This window comes from Brassica oleracea, chromosome C3 (assembly GCF_000695525.1).
Source record: "Brassica oleracea var. oleracea cultivar TO1000 chromosome C3, BOL, whole genome shotgun sequence".
NCBI lineage: Eukaryota > Viridiplantae > Streptophyta > Magnoliopsida > Brassicales > Brassicaceae > Brassica > Brassica oleracea.
Window position 1 is genome coordinate 14,854,225 of NC_027750.1, and position 24,422 is coordinate 14,878,646.

Below are 24,422 nucleotides of genomic sequence, written 5' to 3' on the forward strand. Positions count from 1 at the left end.
AAACATGTTTTTCGTTACCTCCAAGGGACCATTGATTTAGGCTTGTTTTATCCTAAAAGTTCAAAAGGTCAAATGGTTGGTTTTGCAGATGCAGGATATCTTTCAGATCCACACAAAGCCCGATCGCAAACAGGATACGTTTTTACGATCGGAGGCACTGCTATATCTTGGCGTTCTCAGAAACAAACGCTTGTGGCTACTTCTTCAAATCATGCTGAGATCATTGCACTCCATGAAGCAAGTAGAGAATGTGTTTGGCTGAGATCAATGAGCCGACACATCTGTTCAAGCAGCGGGATTGACGAAAATACGGAGCCAACTATTCTATATGAAGATAATGCAGCATGTGTTGCTCAAACAAAGGACGGATATATTAAAAGCGATAGAACGAAGCATATTCATCCGAAGTTCTTCTCATACACTCAAGAGCTCGTGAAGAAGAAAGAGATTGAAGTAAGATATGTCCAATCATGCGACAATGCAGCTGACCTCTTCACAAAATCACTTCCGACTTCGGTATTCAGAAAACACATCCACAACATTGGAATGCGTCATCAGAAGGATCTATGACTGCTCATTCGAGGGGGAGCTTACGTAGTTGTACTCTTTTTACCTTACTATGGTTTTTCCCATAGAGTTTTCCTAGAAAGGTTTTTAACGAGGCAACAAAGACGTTAAGCGAGAGCGGATAGTGACACCGGCCCCCAAGGGGGAGTGTTACGAAAGACAAAAGAAAAGATGAGCCGCTTTCGTTGAAAATATAAAAAGATGTGGGGCCCGCTGTACTATTTGCACAGTAAATTTCCTTCTATATATACGAACGTTTGCGTTCGTTTGTAAACACACCATCATTCTCCTTCAATAACACATCTTTTCTTCTTATCAGTATTATCTTCTTCGTACGGGTATAAAATTTTGCTTTATTTAAAATCCTGCGATATAATAAAATTTCAGTTTTTTTTATAACAGTATACTATATTAAACAATAATTTGGGGAAAGTCGGCAAGAAAAAAGTGTATAAAAGGAAAACCGAAAATGTATAACGTAGAAGAAAGAGATTGGAGAGTTGTACGAGGAAATATTGATAAGACAAGTTGGTCGAGATATGCATTGAATCGATGGGAACGCGCCACTGAACATTGACATGTGCTGTTCCATCCACATTATATTTATATACCCTTTGAAATTCATTAGATAATTATTTTGACGCCGACATTTTTTTTGTTCAGTAATTCTCTACGTATACCATCAAGATAGCCTTAAATCTTCGTAGAGAAATAGAATTAATCATTTAAAAAACCCCAAGTATGTGTTGAAACTGTGGGCATGCCATATAGGTCCACAACCACTAGACTTGTATTCCAAAGGAAGGGTTTGCGATGTTCAAGGCAATCATGCATGGGTTGCCATCTCTATATAGCTTTCCCTTTCCACCATTTATTTTATTTATAATTTCTTATAAATGAATATAATAGTACTAACAGAATCCACTAAACTTTTTGTAAGAAAGCTCTCCTGTTTTTTTCACCCTAAAAATATGTACATATCTTTCTCGGTTTTGTCTACAAATAAAAATCTTTTTGATCTGGTTAAGAGATTGTGCTCTCTGTACACAACTACGTAAAAACGATTTTTATATAAATCCGAACTGCATTATATTATATTCAAATGCATGATTGTATCATATATACATCCTCAACTGACAAACTGACAATGCGACTGATGATCTTTAATAAGACTCCTACAGTCCTACCGAATGTTTGCTATTATATTGTAAGTTTTCAGCAGATTAGCAATCCTGAAATTCTTTTGACGAAAGTCGATGTGAAATTGATCATTGGTTTGCTAAAACAAATTATCATATGCATATTTTTCACTACAAGCTTAATATATTACAAAAATTTCATATAATAACCGCAAACAGGTGTGATCGATTTAAATCGTTAGATATCAAAATTTCTATTTACATATGTTATATCTATATAGAGATATGTTATATCAAAATTAACCATACAAGTGTGGTCGAGTCGTACATCCGGCTCGGAAATGTACTAAATATTTTTGGTTCGAAACCTAACATCTCAAATTTATCGCCTGCCAATAAAAATATTTAATTCTCATTACGAGTAATTGGATATATCTGGCGCCAATAGACAAATTCTTAGGAAATTAGTCGGTTAGATTTCGGCTTGCCAAATACCCTCAAAATATTAAAAAAATGGTAGCAATGGCAGCGATCCTAACAATCGGATCAAGTACATATCCGCAATAGAAGTTGAATATCCTTCAGTGTCGGAAAGATATCCCTATGATATTCTTATCTCTTAATATATAGTTCATAAGATTTTAAATCTGCATGCATCATCTCCTTATTGTGGTAAAGTTTTTATTTATTTATAACTCATAGAGTTCACTAGAACAATGATCGATGTCATTTAGTTAGGTCTTGTTGCTATATATGTTATTCGTTGAATTTTGGATGAGTATTTGTATATTGTTAATCTGTGAATTGGTTAATATACCCCAATATCATGTCCCTCATTAATAACGCAACCAAATATGTCATTTACAATGCAGAAATGCTCAAAAATGTTACTATTAACTTTAAGTTCGCATTGCTTTATTTACTACTCCCTCCGTTTTTTTTAATATAAGTCGTTTTATAATTGTACACGTAATTAAAAAATCATTAATTTTTTATATTTTCTAAACAAAAACATCATTAATTATTTACCTAACCACAAATCAACCAATAATATAATAGAAAATATAATATCATTGGTCATATAACATTAAGTGTTAATAAATTTTACATAGAAAACCGAAAACGTCATATAATTTAGAACATAAAAATTCCTCTAAAACGACTTATATAAAAAAACGGAGGGAATACTAAATTCTGCAAAAACAAAAATATTTGTAAGAAGGATATGGGCAGAAAAACTAGAAAATGGTAACGATTTAAGAGCTTAAAACCCAAAGAAAAATAAACACTGGACCAACTGTCCCATTAAGAACACGATGATTTGATATATGAATATATCCACTACATGAAATGCCGATGAGAAGGATAACATTATGGGTCCTAATTGGTCGATAAACATAGACAACATTATTATTATTATTAGGTGGAAAATATAACTATAAATCTATATATACAGATTCTTTGAGTGCATATATATTTGTCAAATTAAATTTGCAATTTCATTTAAATTCACCTCTAATGCAATTATGCAAATGAATTCGAATCTTAAGTTTGTACGTTTTTTCCGTCCAAAGTTTCACTACATTACCACCCTGAGTGATAATAGGATTAATGTAAAGTATTTATCGTCGAACACAGATTAGTAGTTATCCATATTTAATTATTTGTTTCCAGCATTTTTAGTGGCTAATTGCTGCTGTTATCAGATCGTCAATCAAGCCATAAATAACGCACGAACATTTCAATAAGTCTGTGGTTAACATTCCATATACCAGCCATTAATTTGATTAAATCTTATAGATAACAGCAAACTAATAAAACCTACAACTCGTAAAGCGAGAACCACGACTGTGTTTTTTGGTCAACTAAAAAACAATGTTAAAAGTTTTCGATTTGTGTAACTAAAACACAATTGAATATTCCCAAAAAAAATATAAAGAGACTGAAACCTCCATGTCAGACAGATGCTTTCCACAAATAAATTCCAGCTTACGTCATCTTCTACTTTAAGGAAGAGAGATAAAGTGTCTAGGGGAGAAGAACCAGCTATGACTGTAGAGAGAGAGAGAAGCAAAGTATTCTAAAATTACAGGCGTTCCAGAATCAGCAACTTGCTTATCACACTGTCACCCCAAAAAGAGAAGACAAAATTAAATTTTAAAAGCTGAGTCCTATTTAAACATTATTATTGCTTAAAAAAATATCTGTAAATTCACTGAACCTTCCTCTCTTTCCTGTTTCTTCTCTGATTCTACAGTCCAACACCAACTATTTATTTATTTTTATTTGCTACTTGTGTTCTTCATTTTTATATCCTTTACCAGTTTCTCATAATCAAACCACACCCACTTTACAAATAAAGGTTTCTCTAACCTTTAAGCTTAAGCCCAGTTTTAAGTTTCTAGCGTTAAACCTTCATCATCTTCTTCTTCTTCGCTGAAGTAATCTGGCTAGTTCCACCATTGGAGTTCTTCAAGAAAGCTACATTGTAAACATTTTAGATGCATGATTCGTGAAATCCCCAGTCTACAAAACGACAACGTAAGCATTCAAGACCATACTTCGAGCAACATCAAGAACAGAAACACCATGGACATGAGAAGAGATAACCGACAAGACATGACCTTTCGGGGACCAACTCAAGATCAGATGATGAGTAAGCAAGAATATTTACAGACATTGTCGTCTCAGAACAGTACGAGGAGGCTAATAACTAAATCGAGTTACTTCAGTTTGGAGTCAATGGTTGTCCTTGTTGGTCTCACAGCATCGCTCTTGTTCCTTCCGTTGATTCTTCCACCGTTGCCTCCTCCTCCCTTCATGCTGCTTCTGGTTCCTATTGGGATTATGGTTTTGCTTATGGTTCTTGCTTTAATGCCTTCCTCTAATGCCAAACATGTAACAGGCACTTACATGTAACACGCTCAAAAAGTTTTGTTGTTGTGTGTATTGTTAAGAGATTTTGTGTACTTATTTCATTTGCCAAAACTTGTTATCTGATGCAGTATTACTTTATGGTTTCATGATTCTTTCTAAAAAACATTCAACGATCTCATAGGAGACTAAAAGTCAGAGACAGAAAGCAAGACTATCGTTATTCTTTCTATATACATTCAATGATCATAGGGAGCATTTGGATATCAAAGAACTATGCTCTTGAGGTTGCTGAGATACCTACTACTTGTTTCAACTTGAAGCTGAAAAGTAAAATATAAAAGTTTCAACAAATATAGAGCCACACTATATATAATCCTGACCATGTGTAAATAAATAGCGAGTCCTTTGATATGTTTGTTTCACGGCTCATGATACCATCTTGAATGTTAATGACAGGTATGTCGTCTATTGTTCTTATTCACACAACGTTGCTCATAGCATTTGTGTCGACAGAAGCAGAGACTGATGACCCTTAAACCAAGCTGTGAAGCCTGGAATCGACCTTCTCGGTCCATTCTTGATGAGCTGTTCTTCGACATCTATGATAGATACGAGCCTGTCAACGAACCCACTTTGGACAACTGCTTCATATCAAATATTTGTGAACCATCTTGAAGTTGGTGGTTTCTAATAGTAACCCCCTTTTTTTTTCCTGTCCTAAACACACTTTGATACAACTGAGGTTGATGTGTTGAACATGTATAAATTAATCAAGGGAAAGGAAATGTTCCAGGTTCACAAATATTTGGGTTTTCTATTTGGACTTGGCTTATATAATAATGTTCTTGCAGTTGAACAATCCTAGTCCCAGTCGTTCATCTCGTTGCATAGTCCTTAACCGAGCTAAGTAATTCAATCAAACGCTTAGAAAACCAAACTGGTCACCTGTCAGGGAACATGCCAGTTCAAGAACTATCTAACACTTTACTGAGAAGAAGAACATTATGTTGAAACAAAACCCCCAAACTTGGCAAAAAGAGCAAACTAATCAAAGCCTAATCTCCGAAAAAGATCACATTGGTCTCTCTAATATGAGGAAGAAAAAAAAAGAAAACTGAGATTCAACCAAAAATTTATGAAATGGGGAAAGATAAAGAAGGAAGCTATATCATCATAATCAATTCATCCTCCTGACAAGCTCGTTGATGAAATTCTCCCTGTTTCCGGCATCACCACCTTCAACATAGTGGTTCCTCTTCTTCTTAAGTCCACCGAGTGGTGCCTTCAACTGGAACGGCCAAAGGAAGTTGTTGGCTTCTTTGAAGTGAGGTCCAACGGTCATGATCTCGTGGATCAGATCCTCCACGATACTGCTCAGCTCTCTTGAAGATAAGCTTGCGGGTCTCAACGCTCTTCTGCTTAGCAGCTTCAGCTTCCTGTTACTTGGCCAATGCCCATTCCTCTTCCCTCTTGATCTTCTTTAGCACCGGCTTAGGACCTTGAATAAGTATAATTTATTTCTAATGTGTTTCCGTCTGTGTGAAATCGAGTCTGTTATTGCTTGTTTAGTTTTTAGGTTTTTTGCTTAAACCGGAACTAGGGTGTTAGCTTGGTTCGAAAAAGCGAGAGTTTTTGTCGCCATGGCGCTAAGGCGCCCAAGGCGATGCCCTCAACGCTTAGGGACACCCTTGCCAGGCGAGGTACATAGATCCCTAGCTTTTCTCGCTTTTTCCTCGCTTTTGCAATATCCATAGAGCGCTAAAAGCGGCGTTTAGTTGTGCCTACACAAAAAAAAGAAGATTTGCTTAAAAATGTACACTTAACAAAACGGTTTTGTCAGAATATTTAGTATATCTAAAAGTATATACTCTTCCCACGTATTAGGCGTGTAGAGGAGGGTATCCACAACCCCACTAACCTAGGATGCAATCCCACTAACCCTAATGTCTTCTCCTATATAAGAACCATACAAACCTGAAAGTAAAACTCATTAGCTTTTCCTCTCTACAACTTACGGCAGTAGCTTATCATTTGCAAGGAAGATGGTAGCTTCTGGAAGGATTTGGAATTGGAGTATGAGGAGAGTGGTTCTGAATCTGAGTAGAAATTCTACTCGGATTGGTGTTTTTATTTGCTTTTGATTTGGTGTTTTATTTGCTTTTGAATTTGGTGTTTGCATTTGGTATTTTCAGTGTTTTGCTATTTGAACCTTTCTGTTTTATTATATGAAGTTGGTGTTTTTTATTTCTTACTTGTCTTTCTTAAGTTTTACGTAATATACTAATATATATATATATATATATATAAAAGTGGTTTTTTACCTTGTTCTGTTGCAGGTAGACAAAGCGCTCGCTTTGTACCGCCATGGCGCTAGGCGCTAAGCTCCCACCTCCTCGCTTCTTGTCGCCACCCGCAATTTCGAACCAAGTTAGCACAGACTCTGGAACCACCACCTTTGAATCAGCCATGTCTCCTACATTAATGTAGTTCCACAAAGTAAAGAAAAAATAAGCTCACCAATCAAAGCAATATACAAAAAAGGCACCGCCTTTAAGCAATGCAGTGATCTGAGAGATGAAACTGAACAGAGTTTTTAATCACGGAGAAACAGAGCAGGAGCATCTCCTGAAATGACTAATACCAAACAGTATGATACGAATGGTGTTGGCTGCAATGGAGATGCGAAGTTAGGGTGTACAAGGATGGTCGAAGATGATGAAAAGCTGATATCGAGAGAGTGAGATTGCGCGGCTCAGAAGGAAGAAGAAACACACAAAACGGGTTTAGGGTTTAATTCCTAACCCTCTTTTTTTTTTTCTGGGCCTGATATTAGGAGGTCTATTTTATCTCATTACATTATTTTGGTTAGGGGTGGTTGTTCAGGTACCCTTTCGGGTTCGGTTCGGACTATTCGGGTTTCGAATTTTCGGGTTTAAAGATTTCAGCCTCATTCAGATATTTCTAAATTTCGGTTCGAATCTTTGCGGTTCGGATTCGGATAACTCATTTAAATTATTTTTAAACTTTTAATATTCATTATATGCTTAAAATTTCTCAAAATCTATAAAACAAAATAATATGTTACTTATAAATTTGTATAATATATGTCAAAATACCTAAAATTAATATATAAATTGGTTTGATTTGAATATTTGGATAGAAAATCAATAGATATTTCAAGTATTTTGGTGTTTTCAATATATTTTAGCTATTTTAGACATTTACTCTTGACTATTTATGTATATTTTCAAATATTTTAGACAACTTAAAAGAATCTTATATATTTTGGATGTTTTTAATATATATTAAATCTAAAATAAGCAATATATTTAGGTATATAAATCTATTTCGGTTACATTCGGGTACCCGAGATACTTCAGTTCGGGTCGGGTTCAGTTCCGGTTCTTTAGATACCAAAATTTTAAACCCGTTTGGATATTTAATCAATTTCGGTTCGGGTTCGGTACTACTTTTTCTGATCGGGTTCGGTTCGGTTCTTCGGATCCGGGTTTTTTGCCCAGCTCTAATTTGGGTGCTCGAAATGTCCTAAAATCATTCATAGTAACCTAGTTAGATTCGTAGTGTCGAAGTTCCACAATCGTATAAAATTAAGTAGTTATAAAGTTTTGCAATAAACCATTTATAATCTATTGATTAAGAATCCATTACTAATTTATATGATGTTACAAGATATCACGCCTAAGCAAAGTAGATCTATGCTATTTTGGGTTATAAGTATTGATGATATATATGTTATATAAGATATAAATTATTGTTTATATATACATGTGATGTTAATAAACAATATCGAAACATTTGTGTAGGTGTGGATATCGGTAGAGGCACAACATTTAGGGTGTTAAACCTCAGTTCGTTTTGTTCTTTGTTCCACTGCAAAATAACCAGGTATATTCGAAACTCTAACATCTAAATTTATTTTAGTATTGGCATAAGATTCTAGACATATAAATTCATATGATGATTTATAAATTGCTATAAACTGGTATGAATTTCTAAAGAGGTATCAATGCCTATTTGTTGAATACTGAAATTTGACCTAGTTTATAATTTGATATAGATAAATAATTCTAGTAATTTTATGGTTTGAAATCGATGTATTCGATATGAACCCTAATTTGATTATGGTATTGAACTATTGATCGATATCTAAAACCATATATATATATATGTGATTATTAGATAAAGATGTACGTATTAATTTATATGTTAAAGAACATTGATTTTAGGAAAATTCAATATCCCCTATATATTAAAAGATAAATATTTTTAAGTTGTAACTTAAGTTTTAGTGCTGAGGTGTCAACACCACATCTCTCCTCGCAACCCTTATTTGAATGGACCAACATTACTAGAGAAATCACATAAATGCTATAATGAAACACTAGTTTTTGACTCGCACAGTTTGTTCTTTATAATCATATGGTTTTAACTTTTGTAAATGAGATAAATATAATTTTTATACTTATTATGTTATAGATTCATATGTTATTCAGGTTTGACATTGGTGTGACTTTGTTCAATGTGATTAGATTTCATTTATAAACTACGAGATTGTGTTATCTTCTATGTGTGTTTTTTATTTAGTTTATTTTGTAAAATCAATAGTAAAGTATTAGAGGTATAAGTATACTTGTGGATTTTATTATATCTTATTATAAATATTTTGTTTAAAGTTGAATTTTTTTTTGAGTTTTTTAGAACAAAAATAGTATTAGACAAACAAAAATAATAATGAAGCCAAGTTTAAAAAAAAAAAACGTTCAATCATAAGAAAATATTTAATGTAAACAAAAACAGATTTTTAAAATATTTTTAGCAAACCTAATTTATGTCAATAAGTTGGACCATAAAATTATGAAAGAAAAGTGTAATGGACTTTACTCAATGATAGAAAACCATATATTTTTTTCCAAAAAAAAAATCTGAAATTCTTTTCACACTATAAACTTTTCTAATTCCATCAAAAGTTCTATATTTTTATATGTTTCTCTGCAGCCAACGGATGCCTTGCACTTGCTTTCTAAACAATCGAGAGAAAATAAGTTAATGTCTTCAGTCTAACAACTGCAGAAGATAGATCTATTGTTTTTTTTTTTTTTTTTTTTTTTTTTTGGTAACTCTGGTATCTGGGCAGCCACATTTCCAACTGTCCTTTCGTAAGGGGTCCAGCGCCCCAACAGAAGGGATGTTAAATCCGTTGTGGCTAAGGCTCGAACCCGGGTGGCGGACAGTACAGCTGTACCTCCTTTACCACCAAACTACGAGCGCTTGGTTGATAGATCTATTGTTAATTTCAGCATTTGGCATAAAGGTTAGAGTTTCTTGATTGAGGTTTAGTTGAGCTTTTACCGATTAGTTTCTTCTAATATACATTCTTTGTTTTTAATTTTTCAGAGACCAGCTAAGGTATGGAATACCAAAACCCTTCAATCGGATAGACAGAGCCCAAATTCAGTTTAAAAAAACAGGGAAAAACCCCTTGCAAGCCTTTGATCGGTAAAGGTGTGGTAAAAACTCTCCTTTGGTTTCTTTAGCAGAATGATTTTAACTCACTTTTATTTAGCTCAGGAACAGGATGGAATGGGTAACAAATTGGATTGACTGTAAAAGGTCTTAAACTCTTAATAAACGAGAAGCTAATAGACGATTTTTCATAAGAGAAGTCAGATTGACTTGATTGTCTCAGCTCTATTTAAGGGCTAGGTTTATAAATATTATTGTTCAGAGCATATAGGATATTGATTGTTTCAGCTCTCTTTAAATGCTAGATTTATAAATATTATTGTTCAGAGGATATAAGATATTTGAAATCTTTATTACTTTTCAGGCATGAAGTATTAGTAATATAGACCAACTACTCTGTGCGGAGAAAGATAGACCAACAACAATGGATCTTGTTACATAATATAAATAGTGATTGTGAATCGGGCCAAAGGTGTAATAAGCCCCAAAAAATATTCGGTGAATATATGGTGTAACGAACGGATAGCTCACGAGTATAGCAGGGAAATAATGGTTTAGAGAAAGCGTAAAATTACTGTGTTTTAATTAGTGGCATAGGAATGTAATTATTGAAGAAAATTTAGGGTCAAAATTTATTTGTACTCATGTTTTAATATATTAGATTACATTATATTTATAAGGCAACATTTATGTAATTATTATGGGTCATTGACCTCCGACATACGTTTTGTAATTAACTCATTCTAACAGACTTTTTAAATAATCAATTTCAAGTTTTCAAATCGGTTCTACACGTATAGAAACAGCTTTGTGATTAACAGAAACTGTCACTCACGAAACTGCACAAGTAACACTGAAACTATGTGTTATCCTAACCATTTTTTCTTTTGTATAGACTTTATGTGCTGAGGTAAGGTTCTAAACTTTACTCAATGAACATATGATGACACAAGTAGCACTCTGTTTAACTGTCATCTCACCTGTTTGTTTTAATCATTCATTACAGATTCAAATCAAGGGATATATGATGGATCATACATTTTTTGTTTCTGTAGTTTCATGCATTACAAAAGTGATGTATGATGGAAAATGTCATTAACGGTTATCGTTAAATGGTTATTAGCTGAGTTTATTGTGTCGTCGGTTTATCAATTCAATCCAGATGTATGGTTTTCCATATAAACTTTGGAATTTTTACTTCTCATACAGAATAAAATATAAATGTAATTTTAATATAGTTCAATCGTTAATGACCTTAAAATGGGAATGAAGTGTTATTCAAGTTTTTAAATATGAAGAATATAAACTGAACATAATATTTAGATATTTTCTATATTCGGTAAATATATTTAATTTGCTTGCAAATTTATGAGTTGCTTAACATAGTTATTGTGCATAACATAGTTATTGTGCATATTGCCCGATTCTCCTTTCCGATATTTGCAAGTAGTTAGTTTTCTTTTGACTTTTAGAGCAAGTTTAGTTCTTTTTCACGCAAAATATATAGAAAATAGAGTTAATTGGCTCTTATACACATAATTAGACTCTTAATTAGCTTTCTGTACACGATTTGATGTTAATATTTTCGTTCCGAATTTAACCCTGCTGCCAGCCCAACTTGATTAGAACTGTGTCAGTGTTGGCAGCATAGGTTCTAGGTTCTAGATATTTTTTTTCATATCATAGATTCTATCTCTCTCTTTTTTTTCTTCTTCTCTCTTCTCTTTTTTTCTTATTTATTTTCTAGCTTTTTATTTTCTCTTTTTCTCTCTTTTCCCTTGTCTTATTCATTTTTAAACTGGTTTGGGAGAGAAAGATTCGAAGAAGACAAGTGATTGTTTCAGTCATAAGAAAAAATCTCATGATTATCGGGTGAAAACTAATCAATTTTTTTTTTAATTTGTTTGTTTGGTTGCTTTGAATGAATCTATACAAGATTCAATTTTTTCCTTTGGGTTTCTAGTTTTTTTGGCTTCACATGAGTGTAATATCTCTGAAAATTCCCAATATGTTTGTTATTTAGTAGTTCCAAATATGCTCGATTCTAGGTATTAAGCCAAAGAAAAAAAAATATTTTGCTGTTATGGTTTTCATGAAAGATAAATTAGGAGTTTACCATTTCAGACAATTAAGAGTTACCGCTTACACAAATTTATCTAGACAGCAAAAGTATGAGGTAGGTAAAATGTGTAAAAATATTTATTATTAATTGATACATAATTTATTACCTGATAAATATTTTGATAAAAGTTTTTTCAATTTATACATTTGTTTCACATATGGCTTGTTTGGTGATAAATTAGGTGATACATGGTTTTGACTTGATACATTTTTCTCGATAAATGGTTTTTTACATGATAAATGATTTGATACATAGTTTGTGAGTTAATATGTTAATTGATAAATAGTTTATTATCCGCTAAATGATTTGTTACATGATAAATGATTTGATACATATTTTGTGAATTAATATGTTAATTGATAAATAGTTTATTGACCGCTAAATGATTTATTACATGGTACATGTGTTGTTAGTTGGTAGAGAGTTTGGTATTAAAAAATAGATAGATTGTTTTATGATATTATAAAAGACATGTTGTGAATTGATACATTGTTTATAAAACTCATTAATGATTTCATAAATTGTTTGTCAGCTTATATAATGATTAAATGGTTTGTCTTGATACATTTTCTCAAGAAATGATTTGTTATACGATAAATGATTTGATACATGGTTTGTGAGTTAATATGTTAATTGATAAATAGTTTTTTTATCTGCTAAATAATTTGTTACCTTGCACATAGATTGTTAGCTGATTGAGACTTTGATATCAAAGAGTTGATAAATTGTTGTATGATGTTACAAAATACTTGTTGTTAATTATTTATAAAACTCATTAATGAATTAATACAAAATAAATTTTGTAAAATAAAAGTTTTTGAGAATTATTTACTCAAAAATAATTTTTTATTGTCCATCTTTTCGTCTCAAAAACTGGAGTAAACGAGTGGAGTAGAAGTTATATAGCTGGCAAGTTACATCCTGACACGCTTTTTTGCTCTCTGCAACGACAGTCAACAGAGTACCGACATAGTACGTACACGGAGGTTTCATCATGACGCAAAGGTAATTTCGTCAATTCATGGCGTAATGGGTATGGCTCAGCCTCTTAATGTCACATCATGTGTAGGTTACTAATATGGACATCAATTATGTATATTTAGCTAATTGTCTCTAAAAAATATTTATTGCCTTAGAGCATCTCCAAAAGATACTCTATAACTTCAAATATGAAGTTTTTTGTTCTCCAAAAAGGAACTTCAAAACTTTAAATTTGAAGTTTTTAGGAGTGAAACTCTATATTTGAAGTTTCACTACTCAAAACTTCAAATTTGAAGTTTCATATTTTTATTTGCATTTTGCTCCCTACAATTACACATCACATTTATGATTCATAAATATTTTCTTGTTTATTGTTTTAGTCCTTATAAAAATTATATCTCGTAAATATTTTAAGTTTTGCTAACAAAATTTAAGTGTACACATAAATTTAAATAAAACTTTAAAAGAAGATTTAAAATATTTAAAACTCGATTTAAATAACAAAATTATACAAAAAAAAAACTTTAACAATTTTTTTTTTAAAAAAAATTACATGAAGACATAACTATTACACAAATTTAAATATTACAACAATACTAATAGTCATGTAAATTTGATTCGGAACATTCAAAATTTCCAAATATTGTCCAATTTGTTTTGTGTAACTGAAGATGGTTGTTGTTGTTGATGATGTCTTTTCATACAATTCTTTCTTGTTCATATTTAATATATTCACGAGTATTAATATCATCGGTAAAAGTTAGTTTTTTAGCAATATTTCATGTTTCTCTTTTACTTTCTTGTTCTGATCTAATGTATTTACAAATATTAATATCACCTGATTTCAACAATTTTTATCTATAATCTACAAATTAAAAATTAGGAGAGCCATTTTTACTTCGAAATGCACTAGTAGATCATATATGCATTTCGAGAATCGCTTTATGGAATAATATGGTATTTTGCTTGAATTTTAATATTAATTAAGTTATTCTATTTAAAATTTTATATTTTAATATAATATTTTATTAATTGATATTGTTGTAATATGTTTATATATGTGCTAGTTATTTACAAAAGTTTTATGAATTCAAATTGATTATGACAAATATAAAGACCATATTATAAAATAAAAATAGTTTTGATGTTGAGTTTGAAGTTTTGTATTTGGAGAAGAATACCTTTAAACTTCAAATATAGAGTTTGTAAAACTTCAAAATAAAGTTCCTTTTTGGAGATGCCCTTAGTTGGTATAAAACCGTAAATAAACATTTAATGATATGATACTGCAAACTCGATTGTTATGAATTTATGGTATGATAAATACAATATCTAGCGTAATATTTTCTAGAGGAGTTGATAAACCTAAATTTACGATATAACTATAAATACATAAACCTAACAAATAAAACCGTGTTTTTATAACAAGTATGTTTCATTATATAACATTTTTATTTAGGTAAAGTAAATAATTTTTTAATACGAAAAAGAAAATTCAGTTTTTAACAAATAACGACCATAAAAATACTAAAATAAAAAACAAGAAACATTATTTAACATTTCACTTTTTGTCTATACTTTATTAAATTTGTAACATGTTCTCATACATAGAGGAAAAAACAAATTGCAAATACATAGTTAATTTTAACGTGCAAACATGTCATTATTTTAAGTATTTCACTCTGCATAAGGCGCAAATTATTATTATGAATGAGATAAGTATGTTTGATACAATCATTCATATTTATGCAATTAGTATATTTTTGGTATACGGTTTATATTATATGCATTCTTTGTTTGGGATATGAATATTAAATAACTAGCCAGAAAACATTATCATAATGTCATGACTGCCTGGTTTTAATTAACATGATACACATATGGGATGTGTAAGACCAATCAAATTAACGATGTGTGTAGTTGGTTTTTAAGATTGGTTTGGTCCAATGGTTTTAATCTTTTATTGAATTAGAAATCTAATTTGATTGGATTTTAATAATAAAGTAAAGACTATCTGATTAGTAATTAAAAATTAATAATTTTAATACGATTAAAATTAGTTTAATTATTTATAATTCAGTTAAAATACATAAAAGATATGTATTAGTTATATTTATATTTTATATTATATATAAATTTTAAATGTAAATTAAATTAGATTAAAATTATTTCCTCTATTGATTTCAAGTATTTTTTATGTTTACATAGTCTTATCAACTATCAAAGCTCGTTTCGTTGTAAGATGAGTTTGGCAAAGCAAGGTGTCGTTAGTTACATGAGTGAGGTAGATGGTAATAGTTACCATGTGAAATAAGATTTGTTTACTTGAATAAGATTTCAAAACGGTTTTGGGCTTAGAGGCATGAGTTGGATAAGACTTAAGATGTCATGTGACAACCAAGAATTATATTTGATATAATTAGCAAAGTGTTGCTTCCCGAAATAGCTAAACATTCGGGCGATGAGCTAAAGCTCACTCGGATTTTAGTGAAATATGGGTCTTGGATTATTATATTCAATTTGAGAAAAATGTTTTAAATATAATATGAGTTTTCTTAATTGTTGGGATTTCTCAAATTCCTAAACATCATATTAAAATTTCATATTCTTCTATTCCAGCGATATTAACTCCTCATAATTCGTTTTCATTGCGAAAAGTTCTTAAGAAAAACAAATTGAATGGAACGAACTTCTTTCAATGGTATCGAAACTCCAGAATTTTTTTCAGACAAGAGGGTAAGAAAAAAAGAAAGGGTAGGCCAAGCCAGATTGTGAATCTTAGGAAGTCTCATCATTTTCCTCAGTTTAATCTCTATTTGGAAGATCTGAAAAGAGATTTTTGAAATATCATCTTCGGATATTTATGTTATAGAAGTAAATGTTATTACTTCTGGTTCAACTTTTTGGGTATTGGATACCGGATGTGGTGCTCATATTTGTATGTATATGAATGGCCTACGCAACAGTAAATTTTTTGGAGAAAGGACAAGTGGACCTATGCGTTGGAAATGGAGCAAGAGTTGATGCATTAGCCGTGAGAACATTTCATTTGTATTTACGTTCAAGCTTGATTTTAGAACTTAAAAATTGCTACTATGTACCTGCTACAAGTAGGAATATTTTTCTGTTCCTTGTTTAATTTTCGATTAAACCAATTGTTGTTCTATTGATCGTAATGATATCTTTTATGGTAGTGGTCCATTAGAGAATGGACTAATATATAATATTATGAAACAGAATAATCGTTTATTCTTCTAAATTAAAAATATTTTTAAAATATAAATCTAAAATGGAAATTTTCTTTAAATTATTATCTCTATAAATTAATACATTAACATAGTCTCAACATTATTAATTTATAGAGTTTTTACTGTTTATATTAACGATTATGTAAATGAGAGTAATTGTATTCTCTTCCTATTTGACTGGCCCACTAATATATGTATTAGGTTTCTAGATTAAATTCACGTAATCTATATTATAATAGTTGAGTTTTTGCTCACTCCTTAGCGCGCCACGTCAGCGTTTTGTGGGTTCCACTTTTAAAAAGTGTGAAAAATGTCAAGTTCATGGTTCAAACCCGGGTTATTGAAATATAAACACCAACATTTATACCACTAAGATAAATGATACTTCGTACATTGATGGCCGAACCTAATATATATTTATGAAAGTAATACATGAACATGTGGAGAAACTGAACTAAAATTTACGGGCAAATCCGTTCTGTCCAGGGCTCTGACCTCACCAAAGAAACAACTCGAGTTGTTATTCGTCTCCTCATTGATCCGTAAGAAACAATTAACACATAATTCCCTTTATATTACTATCTACATTGTGCTAACATCAATAATCAAATATATTTCCTACCCAATATTTGTGGTCGTCTATTTATCTCTCTTACTTATCGATCTAATTTTACACAAATCTTTATTTTACAGCTTAAAAGAAACCACAATTAACCTAAACAATCAAAACACCAAAAACTAGAATCCCAAAAAGGACGAATCATTAATGATCACCTCTATTTTGTCTAATCTTACAAATAAACTTCAAAACAAATATACCAAACCAATCAACTCAACTAAAACTCAACGACACATACATTGAGCCAGCTAAACAAATACAAACTACACGGCCAACTATTTAACAATTTACAAACTTACTTTCGCAGATGCTTACGAAGAAGACGACAACCAAGATCAGTGAAATTACCTAAACAAAAAAGAAGAGTAAGTTACAAACTCTGATAAATACAACTAACAATGATTTTTGTTTACATATTACCCATCAAATAAAAGAGAAGCAAACACAGCCACACCAGGAGATACAAGAGACAATCCTAACAGACAAACATGTCCACCTACTCACTCCTCTTGTCTTATGAAAATAGCTTACATGCTCAATGTCAAAAAACCAATGCTATTGTCTTCTTATGAGAAATACATATATTCGTTTAAAAATCATTAAGACCCAAATACTAATTGTTACTCCTTTTATAGTTATTTCTACAAGTCTTCATATATTTGTTTTAAAGGTCCGGTAAAACCAACAAGTTTAAAAATAAAATAAAACATATAATCAATATAATAAGAACAAACAAAATTATTACTTAATACACACAACTTACACAACTAAACTGTAGAAAAAATATCCAGAAACAAAAGGTACTCTCAACAACCATAATATAATTTAGGTAATCTCAACAGTACAAGTAACAAATTAAAAAGACAAACAAACAATAAGTTTCAGTGACAGAGCAAACAACACCACGAACTATATCAATCACATTACTAACACAATTTAGTTTTTCGTGAGTGCAGAACAGTGCATACACAGTTAATCATCACAACTCTAACTCTGTAACAATTAAAAAACTTGAAAAACAATGATCAACCCAAAACACAAAATTCACAGCTACAATAACCTTAACAAATATTGAGATGAAACAAGAACTCTGTCCATAACTCCGCGTTTGCGCGGGAGCAATGCACCTAATATATATAGTGATGCAATGATGTGAGTAATCCATATAAAAAAAACGTAGCCGAACCCAAAAATAAGAGAGACAAAAGAGTTTGTCAATTTGTGAGATATGATTTCTACGACACTAGCATCTCGTTTCGATCTAGTTTGTGTGCGTTTGGATATTGGTAGAGACACAACATTTGAAGTGCTAAACCTCGGTTTGTTTTGTTATTTGTTCTACTGCAAAATAACAAGGTATATTCGAAACTCTAGCATCTAGATTTATTTCATATATTGGCATGAAATTCTAAACATATAAATTTATAGGATGGTTTATAAATTATTATAAATCAATATGAATTTCTAATTTGGCCAGTGGGCTCGAGCTTGATTGAGACACCGGTTTGAATGGTCGATCAAAAATGTTTACAATCTTTGAATTTCAGGATCAACTTTAGTGTCCATTCAAAACAATAGTTTAAACATTTAATATCCGTAGACGTCTTTAGTTACAAACTTACAGTTAACACATATACTCATCTTCTAGAAGAAAAGAGATAAGAAACTTTAGTAACCGTAAAGCAATAGAGACGTTTAGGAGATAAGTGCTTGCCAGTTTCGAACCACTTCTTTTCATCCCCATAACGAACGACAACTCCTCCCTAAAGGAAAAATAAATATCAATGCTCTTCTAGAACCCTTATCCTATTCTTGTCTTTTAAGTATTACTTTATTTCACTTTCATTTTCAAATGCCATTATATGTGTCATGAAATAATTAGAAACCAATCCACTTCATCGTAGTCTTATATCAATCAACCTTCATTGAAGAAATAAACCCTCTTCTGTTTCGTGGTTATCTCAAAGTTTTTCAATATAAATCCATTTAAAGAAACATAAAACAAAAAGATAAAATCTGAAAATAGCTTAAAATACGAAAACATAAAGCAGGTTAGTAGTTGTCTCCCTTGTTTCTCGACGAACTATCGCCAAGATTAATTTCTAGGCTGATTGTTTTTTTAGGCGATTGCTGATATATGTATATGTGAATATGCAGTAGAAAGACTATATTTTCATTCCACAGTAATTATAAGGATGCTTCAAAATATAGAAGACTATATATTAGTTAATAATAGAGAGGAATAGTTAAAGTTGACAAAAAAAAAGAGAGGAATAGTTGACAAAAGAAAAGAAGAAGAACGCGACAAAGAAGAAGAAGAAGAACACGACAATAATGTAAAGGGGAAATGAAATAAAGAGAACTTGTCAAGCCTTTATCAATGTCTGACCTCATTATTATTTCCCTTTCCCATACTCATCCACTAATTTCATTTTTTTTTGGCAGTGTTCAATAAGGTTTACTCTGTGATAAAAATGAAACACTATACTAAATACTTTTTTTAACACTAGTTGGAACACATACTAAATACATTTCTCTTAAGAAAATCACATATTATAAGATCTATTCAGGAACATTTTCTTTTTTATGAGAAAAATTCAGGAACATCTTTTCTGAGTCCATTTTAAACTTAAACGAAAAAACATACATAAAAAATATGTAGCTGTAACGATTCGCATGCATCATGCATGTATACAAGACATTATTCTTCGCCAGTTGGCAGGATAATCTTGATTCAGATACAAAGTTTTTGTACTATACTAAATGAATTTAATTAGTTACTTATTTCTGCTGTATACAACAAGTTTGCTAGTGAGTAGTCGAGAGAAGAGATGACTTGGGTGAGGCTGCAAGTCCGCGAGATACCTTTACGTCGGTGCATCGCATAGTCTACGTGTTATTGTATTAAGACGTGTCTGGTAAGAGTGGAGATAAAGTTCAATATATTCATGACGCCTTCTAGAAGACTATAAAATACAATCCCTCTCGGTATCAGGTTGTATATATATGTTTCCTTCTTCCAAATGTAACTTCCCTCACAAAATTCTATCTACAGATTAATAGGTATACAAACACAAGATGATATCTTAAGACTTTAATTAATTAACAATTAAGCATAACTCATATAACAGTTTTGCCTGAAAGAATAATATATGTGGACTATTCAAGTAAGATGAGTGTAGAATGCAAAACGAAAATGTCCATCTATATATTAAAATTATTTATAATAAATTAAAAACTCACTATATGTTTCTACTTATCGATTGACAATTGCGTCAGTGAGTACGACTCATTCCATATTTGTCTTTGTAAAGCTTCTAGAAGTTCAGTGGTTTTCTTTAGTTTAAAAGATTTTTCTCAAAGAAACATGATTTATTGGTAACATGCTCACTAGTCTTCGTGAACTTTATCAAGAGGGTTGTAGATTCCATTTTTAAAGACTTTTCTTTTTCCTTTTTTCTTTTTGTAAAAAGGGAAAGGCTATGCTTTCAAAGGAAATTGCTTCTACAGAACCAAATTGTTGGGTGACATTGAAAGGGAACCTAGACTACTTCACCCCCTCTATAATAATCCCGGAGCATTACAACATGTTTTCGTAGCCACGTGTCATCACGAAAATAATTCTTAGAATTGTTAGAAAAATAAGTTGGTCCATATAAACATATACTATATTTTTTATTATCAAATGAATTAATAGGATACAAAAGAATATTTTTATTTTCTTAAATAAAAGCTACGGAATTACCTAATATGGTTAACATATATATGACAATTAATGATTATGAATAATACATATTTGATAATAAAAATTCTAACCTCTCTCTTTTTTTGTTTAATTTTATATTATTTAAAAAAATTAAACAATCACATTAAGCATATAATAAAAACAATTATATTTTTTCTTATATGTTATATTTTGAATTTTTTAAAACGACTATAAATTACTAAAAATGGTAAAAGTCTCACATTAAATATTTTGTGATCAATGGTTTAACTTTTTTTTGGTTAAAGCAAGATACAAATGATCATATATCATAGGGTGGGCGTTCGGATACACGTTCGGGTTTGTATCAGATATTTCAGTATAAAGGTATAGAACTCGTTTGGGTATTTCTACACTTCGGGTCGGGTTCGGGTATTTTATGTTCGGGTTCGGATATTTAAATTTTGAAAAAAATAAATAAATTATTCATTGTTTAAGTTTTTTTGTATTTAAAATATATTTTAACTTAACTGTTTTTTAAAAAAAAATTAAAAGATTAAACTATTAATAGATTTGGAAATAAAACTTTAAAAATAGAAAGACACTAATTTAGTTGTTGTTTTGAAATTTTAGATGCAACTTTTGTTAATGCAAGAACTTGATATGTATTTTAAGTGAGTAGCAAATGATTTTGTCTATAATTATATGTATATTATCTAATTTTGAGCAATAAGAATCATTAATATAAATAATTTGAATAAAATGAGAGAAATAAATTAGAAATATAGAGTTAAGTATACTTATGTTTGGTTTTCTTCGGATATCCATTCGGGTTCGGATATTACCCGTTTGGATTCAGATATTACCCGAACAAGTGAAATAAGTAATTTGTTTTGTTGTTCTAATTAGATGATTTTTAGACCGAGCTAGTGAATATATACTAGACAAACAATTATATTTCGAGTCTGTACTTATATTCTATAACAGCTTGATATATTAGATTTAAATACTAACCTGTTAATATAGTGTGCCGGTGATTTTTTTTCAAAATTTTGATTCTTAGATATGTATATGTAGTGAAACTAATTTTTACAAATGTCCATTTTTTTCAATTGACACTTGTGTAATTCACCGAATTCATAAAATAAGTGGAAAAAAAAAACTTAACTCATATCAATGAAACAAAAACGAGAGTGAAAGCACAATTCTATAGAGGTAGAAAATGAAATCACTTATAGAGAGTCAATAGTAAACAAATCGAGAGCATAAAACCTAATTCCATTTCGTCATTATACAATCGATGTTGTCTATTTGGTTTTGGTGATTTGTGTCATCCGCCAAACTTAATTTCCTTTTGTGCGTATGAAATCTTAAAAATAATTAAAATGAGATGTAATATGCTAACTCTTCAACAACGATGATATATTTAAGAGACCAACATTTGTATTCATCATTTTATAATCGATAAAGATTGTATTGTTACAAAATGTTAAAATCATTTCATAAACAAACATTATCATAAAAACTCACTCCGTGCACGTGCGCGGATTATCATCTAGTTATATAGTAATCTAGTTGATAAACTAATTTAAAAGCTCTTTGCTCAAGCTGCTTTTAGACTTCTTTTTCTTGATATCAGCTGCTTTTATATACTTAAATGTGGTAAAAGCGTAAAACATATAGTGCGGCCAGTATCAATTGATGAATATTATACAATGAAGTTACCAAACTTTTCTTAACCCTAAAAATTTACCTAGGTTAAAACAGAAACTATATATCTATGCGAATCTAACATGTATTTGAAAATAAGTCTACGAGTCCCTGAAACTATTCAACTTTCTTAAAAGTGGAGTAGTTGATATAAATTAAAGTGCTAACAGCGTCATTATCCAAGGTTTATTATGACGGGGTTATTAAGAGAATATAAGAAATTGTCTCAATAAAGTTTCCAGAAACTTGCTGGTTTTCTCGTAATTAATTAGATATTAGGATAAGACATGCACATTGCGCAGAGTGAATTTATATGAATATTATTTAAAAAATATCGTGTGGAAAATTAAAATTTATATTCTTGATCGAATTAATGTTTTTGGATCTTAAATAATTTTTTAAAATTTTTTTTGTTAATTACATAATTTGTTTACTGATGAACTGATCTCATTTTTAAAAATATTTTAGGTCAAAAACTCACTTATCGCATAAGAATCTAACGTTTAGGCCGAAACATCTCAGGCCTATTATTTGGTTACAATGAAACTATGTCAGCTCGGTTTTAAATCATGATTTAGAAATTTAAAAGTTAATTATGATTATGAAAAGTTTACGTTCACGTGCCAATCCTATCTATCTTCAATATTTTTTTCCTTTTTGTATCGTTTTTTTCATTTTGGTAATTGCTCGATATAAATATTGATTTTTGAATTTATTCTCATTTCGTTATTTTATTTTGGCCTGAGATTTAGAAAATGTTTAAGATTTAAAATTATTAAAAAGATACATACTTAGATTAAGATCTGCGGCTTGTGCAATATTTTTCTGCATATTATGAAATAATAAAACAATAATTATATATTAAATAACTAAGAAATCAATTATTATTATATAATAAATTGGAGTGTGCATATAAATCAAACGACCGATCTTGTTTATTCGCAATCATTTTAGGGTAAATAAATCAAAACAATTAATCTTATCTATCGTATATGACATATAATTAAATTTAAATGATATTAACATAGATATATAGTATACTTTTAATATGGATATTTATTAAATGAGGTTTCTACTCATATGATTTTATGATTATTTGCATATTTGTGTAACAAAATTTTACACCAACGATTTTTTTAATGTGCAATTTTTAGTGGTTTCAATAATTTTTAATCATTTAAAAAAATGACAATGAAGAATTCAAAATTAAAATATTAACTTTTCAATAAATATTCAACGCAGATAACAAAATATAAGTATGTATTTTCATATGATGTATAGTTTAATTTAAACGGTATGAAATATATATATATATATATATATTAACATAAACACCTGTTACACTACAAGAAAACACGCCGAATTCCGACGGAGGTTCCGACGGACATCAATGTTGTCGGACGTTTGTGACGGATTACCGACCAATTTCCGACGAAATCCAAAAATTTGAAGTCGTCGGAATTCCGTCGGCCATTTCCGACGGAATTCCAACGAAACAAGGGTCGTCGGAATTTTCCGACGACTTTTCGACGACATTCCGATAAAAAATGTAACTGTTGTAGTCGTCGGAAGTTCGTCGGTATATTCCGACGAATTTCCGACGACATTCCGATTAACAGTACAGTCATCGGAATTCCGTCGAAATTTTCCGACGAATTTCCGACGAACCATGTGACCGTTGCCGACAAATATATATGACCGTTATATAGCCGTTTGAGATTGGACAATACCCACGGAATTCCGACGGACTGCTTTACATCCGTCGGAATTTCGTCGGAAAGTCATCGGAGGGCCGTAAGCAATTTCCTATAAATACAACCTCTCCTCATTCAACTCATTCACACTTCATTCTCTCTTCATTCTCTTTAGTCATAACAATTCCGTGAAAATCATGTCTTCAGAAGTTTATTATCGCTCGTGGATGGATAAACCTCATTTGGATCCGAACACCAATTTGCTTACGGAAGAATAC

At 30.8% G+C, this 24,422-nt stretch overlaps 2 protein-coding genes and 1 long non-coding RNA gene across 4 annotated transcripts; 1 reads left to right on the forward strand and 2 right to left on the reverse strand.

Moving 5' to 3' along the window:
* Positions 1 to 3,913: 3,913 nt before the first annotated feature.
* LOC106329234 (ARGOS-like protein) lies at positions 3,914 to 4,703 on the forward strand. Its single transcript, XM_013767860.1, has one exon. It carries the CDS (start codon positions 4,212 to 4,214, stop codon positions 4,623 to 4,625), a length of 414 nt encoding a protein of 137 aa, XP_013623314.1. The 5' UTR covers positions 3,914 to 4,211; the 3' UTR covers positions 4,626 to 4,703.
* An 826-nt stretch (positions 4,704 to 5,529) lies between these two features.
* LOC106329961 (60S ribosomal protein L7-3-like) lies at positions 5,530 to 6,060 on the reverse strand (the record flags this gene model as incomplete). Its single annotated transcript, XM_013768549.1, has 1 exon — positions 5,530 to 6,060. A coding segment is annotated over one exon (300 nt), but the record flags the coding sequence as incomplete, so codon positions are not given.
* Positions 6,061 to 6,195: 135 nt separating this feature from the next.
* Positions 6,196 to 7,390, reverse strand: LOC106329235. 2 transcript variants are annotated; one of them, XR_001267763.1, is made up of 3 exons: positions 7,225 to 7,390; positions 6,905 to 7,056; positions 6,196 to 6,364 (listed from the first exon to the last, which is right to left on the reverse strand). It is a non-coding gene; the product is annotated as an uncharacterized LOC106329235 (long non-coding RNA). The 2 variants fall into 2 exon arrangements; XR_001267764.1 differs by having other exon boundaries at positions 7,170 to 7,390.
* Between the last annotated feature and the right edge of the window lie 17,032 nt (positions 7,391 to 24,422).

What these genes read in the sequence shown, in the direction of transcription:
- LOC106329234 (XM_013767860.1), top strand. Translation starts at nt 4,212, where the DNA reads ATGATTCGTGAAATCCCCAGTCTACAAAACGACAACGTAAGCATTCAA.